The following is an 11,593-nucleotide window of genomic DNA, read 5'->3' on the forward strand; positions in this document are numbered from 1 at the left end:
CCCCCCCCCCCTCTCCCCGGCACATAGTTTTTCCTGTTTACCACTATCCTCTTTCCTTGCTACCTAAGTAATAGAATTAAATTAAACTATAAAATTGAAATACACCTTCGCTGGCCTCTTAAAACTGTTTGAGGAAAAATACAAAATAAAAAACCAGAATAAATTCAGAGTTAGTTTGATGAAATACAAAATTATTTTTTTACCACCAAAAGATATGCAAGGAACTTACATTGAAACTGGAGTGGGCTGAGCAGAAACTTGGTGAGGCTGCACACACATCCAAAACATCAATAAACCAAATTAAGATAAAAGAATATATAGGATCAAAAACACTATAACATATGATAGCAGGTGGTTTTGGATAGTAAATAAGTCATCCAATATGATCTTCTACAGTTAGAAGTTACAGTTTTAGTCTACAAATATTAGGTATCCGAGGTTTTTCCTATTGATTAGGGTATTCCATAACCCCATCTAAAAGAATTAAATATTAGATACAGATAAATAAAGAATATTAAAGAATTTTTGTAATGATAGATGTTACACCACACTCCCAAAAACAGAGAAGAAAAAAGGGAGAGAGGGAACAGGAAATATAGTACTGAAACTGAAATTTTATCTCACACCTATATGTATCACAAAACATTACTATTTACAGCACAATAACAAGCAGTTAGTTAACAGCCCGCTTACTACCAAACCAACATACCATACTAACTGAATTATCCACAACAATAAAAACAATGCATAAGTATAAAAAGAATATTTTTTAGTTATAAAGGACACGATAATGTAGAAGATCCGCCAACAACACAGGTACTGAGTATTAGTACCTCCCCTATAAATCCAGCAGGTTTATCATATGTTGATTCTCCAGTCAAGGCATTATAGTAGTATATAATTCCTGCTTCAGTCTTGTGGGCAGTCCAGGCCTCTAATTGATCATTATTAGCAGCACCCTCATTCTGGGTGACAACAGCATTTAATTTCTTCTTATCGTCTGCAACCACAAAACAAAAAATTTCATAAATGAGATTTCCCTTTCCAAAACATCTCAATGAGAAAATGCATTTCAGAGGAGCAGTAGCATGGCATTGTGCATACCAGCTGGCCCTGAAATAGCTTCTGTTTGCAAAGCAGTTGTTCCCCTTGGCTGATTGCTGGAAGCAAGAGTAGAAGTGCCACTGCCACCACTCACAGGTGTAACACCAGGAGGTTGAGAATCAGGTATTGGAACAGCAGGGAGAGTAACACCACGTGCTGGAAATGGAAAGGGGCCAGGAAAAGGAGCAGGGTATTGTAAATATGGGGGTCTAAAGACACCACTCATCTGTGGGGCCTGTAACCAAAGTCCCTGAGGGGGAGCAGCCATTGAAGGCATGGATGGATAGGGTAAACCTTTCAGAGGGGCAGTAGGATCCGATGCAATAGCTGAAATTGGCATGTTTGGTCTCGGTAAAGCAGCTGAGGAAGAATCTGTTCCTGTAGATGGAACAGCAGTATTGATGGATATTATAGAAGATGATGTTAATCCAGGAGGGCCAGGATTTCCTGGAGTAGGCATTACAGGATGCAAAGGAAAAGACATGGCAGTGGGCATCCACGAAGTAGTTGGACGATAATTAGGATCAGAGGGAGGCATTATCATTGTAGAAGTATGAGCAGGAACGGAATGTGGGGTACTTGCTGCAGATGACAATTTAGTAACATCTTGTGCAACAGATTCGGAGATTTTCTGCAACAAGCAAGTATAAGTAGGAGGAAATAATCATTTTTGACATTTTTTTACTGTCAAGTTATTGGAGTACAAATTACATGATGGCAAATCTTCATTACCAGACACTACATGATATCCATGATTCATTTTGGGTTGAGAGTGTACACATATCACCCATTTGAAACCAACAACATTTCTTTGTTATCTACTATTGCATAAAAGCCTGGTGCAAAAAGCAGCACAAACAGACTCAATTGTGTTATTATACATACATCACCATGAACTATGCCACCAACAGAACTTTTTTTCTTTATCTTATAGCACTAAAGTATTGTGTATATTAAAGTTACTTGCATCGTATACTTCAAGCTCATTTCATTATACTCTAGTATATTGCTGTCCAAGTTAGACCCGCCTTTGGCCAATGAACACTTAGTTCACATGAGCATTTAAAGGTCATTATCATTGTTGTTTGAGTAAGTAGAAACTTCTAAGCGACGGTTTAAGAGGTTTTGATATCCACTGATAACTCGATGCTTGGTAGTTTGAGGAAAAGCTCACTTTAAATTCAGTTTCACAGTACAGGAGAATAAAGTAGTTGCACTCCACCACTTTCAAATGTTCCATATTGTTGCCAGATTTATCGTGTCAACTGATCTTAATTCTAACATTTCCACCAACTCAAACAAACATGTCTAAGATTTTCCACAAATTTCCCTAAACTAAGGAATCACCCAAATTCATTCCTTCTCTCTAATTGAACTTGAAACTTGCTCCCTACATTTTAAAATAAGAATAGAGTAAGGAACTTACACCACTGGATTGAGTATGCTGCTGGCTGCTAGAAAAAGCACCACCACTCTGGGGAACATTATATGAAAATGAAAGAGCAGCATGCGACGAGACACCGGGAACTGGAGGTTGAAAAACTACAGGGTTTACCGTTGAATTGGATTTTATCACCTGCATTAAAAAACAAAAAAAATAACAAACATACACAACAACGTGGTATGTAAGAACACGCGAGTGTGATTAGAATACAACATGCATCACCACAAACCCATTCAATAATAAACTTAACACTAGAAGCAAATAACTCCGTACTATACTGACATTATGTGTCGATGATTGCTGAGGGCTTCCCGAAACATTGGCATTCTGAAGAACCCCGTGAGGAAATGGAGTTGCCGGTGCCGGAGCTACAAACGCAGTTGCATTATAAATGAGCCGTTTCGCGAATTGACTCAGCAAAAATAACATTCGATAAATCGAAAGCACAAAGGTGGGAGTAGGTTTACCAGTAGAAGGAGTTGCATGAGCGGAACTAGGAGCGGGAGAAGCCATAGGAAGAGAGGTTTCTCCGGACACAGGTGGCTTCGCCTCCTGCGGCAACCACGCCGGCGAAGCCATTGAAACCGATCTGCGTTCATAAGAATTGACATTAGACGACGGAAACAAAGCAACTAACAATAATTGTGAGAAAGGCGAATCGTAAATTAGAGAGCGAAAGGAATAGGGCTGCGAAATTCAAACGGAGAACAAAATCCGATGCAAAGCAAGTAAAGAATGAAGAGAAGATAACGAACGAGTGTGAGAGTGCGGAGAAGGAAGAAAAAGGCGCGTGGTAGAATTTGGACGGAAACAGTTGAGAGCGAAACGAGGAGTGAGTGAGGGAATGTTTTGTTTTGAGTTGAAAGAGAAGAGAATGGAAATGGGTTTGGGTTTGGTTTTATGTATGTGTTATTTTGGAGTTAGATTAGGGCAATCAAGCTTGCTTCCTCGGACCATAGAACTGACTCTTGTTCATATATAATAATTTTATTTCATAAATAAATTAATTAATAATTCTTTCTAACTAATAACAAATGAAAATGAAAATAGTATATCTCTTCTATTTAATCACCAAAATATACAAATTATAAAAAAATTATATAGATAAATTTGATTTTTTTAAAAAAAATTATGAGTAGGGTTTTTTCCCATTAAAACAACGTATAACATTAAATTAATACCCTAAAGTTTAAATGTTCTGTTAGAGGAAAAAAAAATGGTCCGATGTGTCCATTCCCATGATTGATTATTGACATTGATTGTTGGAAAAATTAAACATGACATTCAATAATAAGTAAACATAAATAATCAAATCATAACTCGTGTTATCTTAGTTTTGGTTGATAAATATAAAAAACCGATGGTAAATATGAAAACAATTATAAAAGTCAAAATTTTCGTGTGTTATCTTTTATATTTCTATTTATAAATTAATAATATTTTACTAATTTAAGAAACTCAATTTGTTAGAAAAAAAATGTACGTTTACAATAACAATATTGTATATACATCACTGGACAAAAATATATATTATTACCAGGTATTTATTTGAAAAGTTTTTTTTTTTCAAAAAAAAAAGAGTCAATTAGTACATATGTGAGTATTAAAAGGTATTTATTGTTTTTTATATTTATTTGTTTGTTTTCATATCATTTTCTTCTAACAAAATAATTATATTTTTCACTTTATTTCATTTCTATTTTCTTTTCTTTTTTTTCTTTTAACCGAACACAGTATAAGGAAAACAAATTGCACTCTAAAAGTAAAGTAGGAGAAATAATAAGACTTTAAGTTTCTGAATATATATTTTTTTATAACCCTTTCATATAATAAGGTATTGTAACAATAGCAATTCAATATTTACCCAACCATAGTTATCTTCTTCTTGATGTGGCTCAAGACAATTATGCCAATTTTATCAAATTTTTAAAACCTATTATCATAAACTTTGTTTGATGACTATTTTTTATTAAATAATATAATTCATTGACTTTAAAGATCAACCTTCCTAATCAATTTTTCAGATATATATAGTTTTATGGTTTGATTAATTTTTTTCCTTTATTATTTTATGTGTAAACTAAATCGTATCGTTTGAAAATGATATATGATTTCAAAATAAAATTATTTTATGTAATATTTTTTATTTTTTAAATGAATAAGTAACAATGATTTAATTTGTTTGTTCACACTTAAGTTGTAAAAAAATAATATAAATGTTAAACTTAAATTTTTAGAAAGACCAAATTTATTAGAAATTAATAATAATGTTTTAAAAAAATAATATCATCTTATCTATATAACGAATTATTACATCTGAAAATTAAAATGAATTTTATTCACTTTACTCAATTTAAAAACAATTTTTTAAAATTTTTAAACTGAATTATTATCTTTAATTAAACTAATTTGACTTATTGATCCTCTATTATTACCAAAAATTAGCTTACAAAAATTGGGAAATTCTTGGAAAAGTTTATGATACAAATGATATTGTCATTAACTTAAACAACAAAATGTACTTCCATATTTGTTTGAACCACCTGAATCTTAAGCTTAATATTTGTACAATAGTCCCACATTGTTTGAGTATATAAAGAGTAAAAGATTATTTTAATATTTATACAGTACCGAAAATGGTAAACCCATTTAAAGTTATGAACATTTAAAGTTATGAGTAGGGTTTTTTATTTAAGTTATAGATATAAAAACTAAAAATATTATAATTAAATAAATTTATTTAATTTATAAATTTATACTGAATTTTTATTATTTTTATTTAAGTTATAAATATAAAAACTAAAATGTTGTAATAACTAACATTATATTTATATTAATGTTACATTTAAAGGTTTCAACTAACATGTACTTTTTCTCTTCACTGATTCGGCCTGAAGTGCTTTGAGAAATGAGTTTGACAGAAGAAGAGAAAAGATGGAAACCACATCATATTATTCTAAAAACATTTATTTCCACGTTTAAAGCATGTCTTGACACATATATAATATTTATAGCATAACAGGAACTTAACCCATGATAAATAATTTTTAGTTATTTGTATTAGTGATGAACTTGAACAAATTAATATATATCCCTAAAATTGATTATTATAAAAGTTTCTATCAAACATGTTCTAAGATGTCCTTCCATGTTATTACCCAAAAAAGAACAAAAGAAAGCTACCTACTCCATCACCTTCCAACTCATCTCTATCCTTTTTTTCTTCTTTCTCGAGAAGTTCAATTCTTTACTCAACTTCACTTCTCCATTCCATTTTTCTCTGTGAATTCCGTGAATCATGGACAACCCAATCGCCGGAGACGATTTCAGCTACCTTTCTGGCTTCGGAAACCACCATTCCTCCGAAGCTCTTGCCGGAGCTTTGCCGGTGGGGCAGAACAGCCCTCTCATCTGCCCCTACGGTCTCTACGCCGAGCAAATCTCCGGCACCTCCTTTACCTCCCCTCGCAACCGCAACCTCTTCAGGTCAATCGTAGCTCTTCTATAACTACCATGTATATTTATTTCTGTTTAGTTTCTTCAAAACACGTGTATAGAAATCTATCACCATTGGAAAATACTAGTTTAGTACTAGTAATATATTTTTTTGAGAAATCGTAAACTGGAGCACACACTCGAAGTTCTTCTGCAAATTTTTATGCTCTAAATCAATAAAAACCCAATGCATTCGTTTTTAAAGTATGTATTAACGAAAAAGATGGGATACATATGCGAACATATCTTTTGTTTTTATTTGTTTCTATCACATTATTTGTTATATCAAGTAATTTTGTTGTACAATCAGTGTTTTTATGTAGAGCATAATATCACTTTTTGGGTACGTTCTTCCCCTTAGATCATTCCCTATATATCGAATTCTGTCTTTTTCTGTTTCCTCTCTCTCTTGATTGTACAAAAGTGTTACATAAGTATAATTTTTTAAATGGTTATTAACTCTTCTTCTGTCTTTGCTGGCTTAATTATTTGTTGTAGTTGGTTTTACCGGATCAAGCCATCCGTGACCCACCAACCATTTCAACCTAGAGTACCAGGTAACAGGAGAATTTTTAGTGAGTTCAACAACTCCAACAGTTCTGCTAACCCAACACAGCTTAGATGGAAGCCCATGGATGCACCTGATTCACCAACGGATTTCATTGATGGGTTGTCCACCATTTGTGGTTCTGGCAGCTCTTTCATGCGCCACGGATACGCTATTCACATGTAAATAATTGGTATCCTTTTTATCTAGTGGGTTTTGTGCTAGTCAATCCATTTTCTTTTTTCCGTTGACTTTTTAGAGGGTTAGGTTTCCTAATCAAAACAACATTATTTGTGAGCTTAAGTTTCTTAAATTGCAAACACTGAAAGAAAGATGCACTGATGTCACAATTTAATAACTAGGTATTGAAATAATACATGTTGTAATAAAAGTAGGGTGGTTTATCACAGTAAGTGGGTCTCCAACAGTATGTTGGACTTTACATTTGTTGTATATGAAAGTGGTGGCAAAGATATGTAACTAATTGATTAAAATCCTTCATTCACAGTGGGGTGTGGTTGCTTGGAGAGAAATCCATTTAAGATGATATAGTGTCCCTGCTTCGTGGGATTGAGTTTTCCAATTTTCGAGTGATTGGCTGATGTCAAGGTGGGGTGTTATTTCCCCTTTCCTTACTCTGTTCTAGGAGATATCAATGAATTATTAAGCTGCCAAAAGCCAAGACGCAGTCATAGTGCATACCTTGTTGAATAATATAGACTATTTGTGAACTATTCGGACTCAGGCTTTTTAGTTACTCATCAAGTTGTTAAGTTAAATAGCCAAACTCAAACCTTAAAGTAGGTTTGATTTAAATGAGTTGAGTCCAAACTTTAAAAGTTTGACTTTAAGAATTCATGCATAATTCTTTTATATAAAAGTTTAGAATGAGAGCTATTGTTGTTTATGTTTCCTTTAGAAGTTAGTACACTTTTCAAAGTTCAAGTTCTATTAACTATTATGATATTGCATTTGTGTAAAACACTAGCTTCCTTTTTTGGTACACGACTTTTTTTCTAGGAAAGTATTTATGTATATTTTTAATTAGTAGATTAGTATTAACATAAAGTTTAGATGCTATATTGATCAAGTTAAATAATAATTAAGAAAAATTTCAAAAAAACAAAATTGATAAAAGTTATTAATGAACTAAACAAGCCAAGTTGCAGCTTGATATTCTTTAAACGAGCCAAATTAAAGCTCCTACTTAAGCTCAATTGAATAAACAATTCAAATTTAAACAATAAACTCTTTACAAGCCTGTCCAAGCCTTAAGGGCTTGTCTTGACTTTGCTCATTTACACTTCTAATAATGCAGTATGAGTCTTAGTTCTCCTGCACTACTTGTGTGGGTTGAAAGGAGTCTGAAACAATAACTGTGGTCTGAGCAAGGATGAGTCGAGGTAGCAATTGACACTGACTGAACAATTCAAATTTTGTACTGTGCAAATTAACTTGTTTATTTGATATATTCTATTTTGGTCTGCCCTAAGTAATGTCACCACCATGCACTGCTTTCTTAAATTCACATCTCGGTATTGTTTTTCTTTAATTTTGGTAGCCTAAGCAAAACAATACTAATTTGGGTAGGTCATAGATAGTGATGCTAAGCTTCCAGATTTGATATGATAAATTTAAATTTTGAAGTTAATATCACCACTTTAATTAAGGGGAAAGTATCACTTATAGGTACGCTGCAAACAAATCAATGGAGAATTGTGCCTTTTGCAATGCCGATGGTGACTTCTTGATAGTTCCCCAACAAGGAAGTAAGTCACAATAACAATTTCCTTGATTGTTCAATATTCACTTAGAAAGTGGTCTTTGGGGTTGATTGCTTTGTACTTGCTTGCACATAAACCTTTATGGACCAATATAATTTCCTTCTTGTCTATGCTCAATGAACTCAGGGTGCTTCCTTTTTCATTTCGAACATAGAAAGTTTGTTTGTTCTCTTTCTAGACTTGAATATAAAAGAAATTACCTAATTGAAGGATGCATTTGGACAATAATATTGTTTCTTTAAAGCACTGGTGCAATAATCGTGTGAATGGGAATTTAAAGTTTATTGTTATTATAAGGACAAACTGTTGTCTGCATTTTTGTTAATTCTTCCTTTGCATTAATTTCTGCTTTGGCATTGTGATTAATAAAGCTTTTACGATGCTTGGTCCCAAATACTTCCCGTGTATGGTGGGCTTTTCAGAAGTATACCTTTCCATACATTTTATTTAGTTTTTCATATTGGCTTCTGAAATTGTAGGACTCTTAATCACTACTGAATGTGGAAGGTTAAAAGTTTCTCCGGGTGAAATTGTTATACTACCTCAAGGTTTTCGTTTTTCTGTGAATCTGCTTGATAGTCCATCGCGGGGTTATGTTGCTGAAATATTTGGTACTCATTTTCAACTTCCTGATCTGGGACCAATAGGTATCTTTCGTCTTTTGCTCTTAAGAAATTTAAACTATGATATTTATTTGCTGAAAATTCAAGTTTTATAGAATTAAAAGTGAGTTATATTGACATTTAAGGTGCTAACGGTCTTGCTGCCCCAAGGGATTTCCTTGTTCCGACTGCATGGTTTGAAAATAAATCCTATCCTGTGTACACTGTAGTGCAGAAGTTTGGGGGTGAACTCTTTGCTGCAGTTCAAGATTTCTCTCCCTTCAATGTTGTTGCTTGGCATGGTAATTATTTTCCATATAAGGTTGGTGATTTTCTCTTCCAACGTTGTTTTCAGAGAATGACTTGTGATTAAAATGATATTATTTTCATTTTGCTACGGTTATAATATCTGTGAAAAAAATTAAGCATCTTAATTTGGCAACTATTGTTTTTGCTTGCAGTATGATTTAAGCAAATTCTGCCCTTATAATACGGTTCTGTTTGATCATAGTGATCCATCAATCAATACTGGTATGCATCATGAAAAGTAAAAATTTCCATGGCATTGTCTCTTATTTTTCGTGGAAATAGTTCTTTCTTTTTAATTTTTTGACAACTTCTGTTTCCATGTGCAGTGTTGACAGCACCAACTGAGAAACCTGGAGTGGCATTACTTGATTTTGTCATTTTTCCACCCAGATGGCTGGTTGCTGAGCACACTTTCCGGCCTCCATATTATCATCGCAACTGCATGAGTGAATTTATGGGTCTCATTCACGGTGGCTATGAGGTATATTATATCAAAATTTGACTTTTTAGTCATTATTTAATGGAAGAAGTAAATGGTAATTAATATGTAGCTTTATATGGGAAAATATGAAGACTCGTTTTGTTGTCAGTTGAGTCAGAATTTCATCTTCTTTAGTCTATGCCTGACACGTTGTTTGTTTGTTCAGGCCAAGGCTGATGGATTTCTTCCTGGTGGTGCAAGTCTCCATAACTGTATGACTCCCCATGGTCCTGATACCAAATCATATGAGGTATGGTTTTTCCAAACAATCATGAACAAAAAGTAAACCTCTATTCTAATGGGTAAGTTGGCCGTGTAACCCATGTGATGTACCTACTCAGTAGACTAACTGCTTGGTTAAGGTTGACTTAGTGCACACAAAATGATAGACTATATCTGCTAAATGATCTCTATTAGATGTACTAGCCAGACAATGGTATTAGATGATGAAATAGATGAAGAACACATCTATTTGTTTCTTCAAGCCAGAATGCATTAGCCGGTTGGTGTTCTGTAGTCTATGCCTATCACATTTGTTTCTTCAAGCCAGGGCTGATGGATTTCTTCCCCATGGTAGTTATACCAACTTATATGATGTATACCTTTTCAAAATAATCATACACAATAAGATCACAAGTACAAAAGGTAAACAGCCTATCTAAATAATAAAAATGAAGTGTAAAATGCCAGTGTCAAATAAAGGGGAAAATGATTTGATTATTTGCCATTTATTAAAGATTCAAAAGTTTTTACATTGGTGGATTCAATCTTCTAGTAAGCTATGTGTTGTGATTTGATTTACAGGCTACCATTGGTCGAGGTAATGATATAGGACCCTCCAAGATCACAGACACAATGGCTTTTATGTTTGAATCAAGTTTGATACCACGGATCAGTCAATGGGCCCTAGAATCACCCTTCTTGGATCAAGATTACTACCAGTGTTGGATTGGCCTCAGATCTCATTTTACAGAAACAGAGACATGTCCTGAAAACCAACCGTAAATGGCTACAACTGTATCCCCCCAATAAATTGATCTTGTTGTGCATAAAAATAGATGTAATTATGAAATATGAGAAATAATACTTGTACAACAAATTCTAAAAGGACATACTAATCTATAATCAGTTGGTTGGTATGAGGCTTTGTATGCAATTTTTATTAATAAAAGAGAAATACTATAAGACTTTGTATGCAAATTTTATTAATAAAATATTTATATATTGGAAAAGGGTAACATTATCCCCTAGAATGGTTTGCTGATAAAAAAAAAATAGATAGTGGTTAAATGTTGACAACTTGCATTAGAAGAACAAGTACAATATTTTAATTAAATTTTAATTAAAGTATGTCCCTCCGAGTTAAATAAAGGAATTCACACGTAAAAACATAATGAGATTTTTTTAATATCTGTTTACATGTTAATAATTTACTTAATTTATTAAAAAAAATATTTAACAGAAATAAAATCTAATCAGTTTTAATATTCTCATTTACCAGCTTAAAATGAATCATTAATTCATTTTGAAGTTCGAGGTACATTTTAATTGGTTTGCTTCTTGAGAGAACTTGAAATAATTTATGCAGAAAATGCGATTTTTGCTAGAAATTATTTGATAGAAAGTTACTGTGAAATTCCGATAAAAACTTGTTAGGAGGATAAAGAGATATTATCCAAGACCTGTAAATAGGAATACATGATGTGAAGTTATTTTAGACCTATATGATATGAACAATTTTATGGGATTTTTAGTTTATTTATAGATAAAGGAATTGTTAAAAAAAAAAGTTTCTGAAGAATCATGATGAAAAAGTTAGTTATTTTC

General features: G+C 32.9%; 2 protein-coding genes across 3 annotated transcripts in view; one reads left to right on the forward strand and one right to left on the reverse strand.

Annotated features, from left to right (window-relative positions):
• LOC106756100 (pre-mRNA-processing protein 40C) overlaps window positions 1-3,488 on the reverse strand; it is a 12,587-nt gene extending 9,099 nt beyond the window's left edge. The window contains exons 1-7 of one of the 2 annotated variants that reach the window (XM_014638365.2): window positions 3,304-3,486; window positions 3,016-3,137; window positions 2,831-2,916; window positions 2,531-2,680; window positions 1,105-1,735; window positions 834-1,000; window positions 230-267 (exon numbers count right to left, since the gene is read on the reverse strand). In XM_014638365.2, coding sequence (XP_014493851.1) covers window positions 230-267; window positions 834-1,000; window positions 1,105-1,735; window positions 2,531-2,680; window positions 2,831-2,916; window positions 3,016-3,127 — 1,184 coding nt within the window. In that variant the 5' untranslated portion in view covers window positions 3,128-3,137; window positions 3,304-3,486. Of the gene's footprint in view, window positions 1-229; window positions 268-833; window positions 1,001-1,104; window positions 1,736-2,530; window positions 2,681-2,830; window positions 2,917-3,015; window positions 3,138-3,303 lie in introns of both variants that reach the window. The other variant, XM_022777830.1, reaches the window with a different exon arrangement.
• A 2,199-nt stretch (window positions 3,489-5,687) lies between these two features.
• LOC106756101 (homogentisate 1,2-dioxygenase) lies at window positions 5,688-10,960 on the forward strand. The gene is made up of 9 exons (XM_014638366.2): window positions 5,688-6,034; window positions 6,542-6,772; window positions 8,280-8,359; window positions 8,854-9,021; window positions 9,123-9,298; window positions 9,438-9,507; window positions 9,612-9,766; window positions 9,933-10,016; window positions 10,571-10,960. The coding sequence occupies exons 1-9, from the start codon at window positions 5,847-5,849 to the stop codon at window positions 10,769-10,771; spliced, it is 1,353 nt and encodes a 450-aa protein (XP_014493852.1). The 5' UTR covers window positions 5,688-5,846; the 3' UTR covers window positions 10,772-10,960.
• Window positions 10,961-11,593: the final 633 nt, after the last annotated feature.

This window comes from Vigna radiata, chromosome 2 (assembly GCF_000741045.1).
Source record: "Vigna radiata var. radiata cultivar VC1973A chromosome 2, Vradiata_ver6, whole genome shotgun sequence".
Taxonomy (NCBI): Eukaryota; Viridiplantae; Streptophyta; class Magnoliopsida; order Fabales; family Fabaceae; genus Vigna; species Vigna radiata.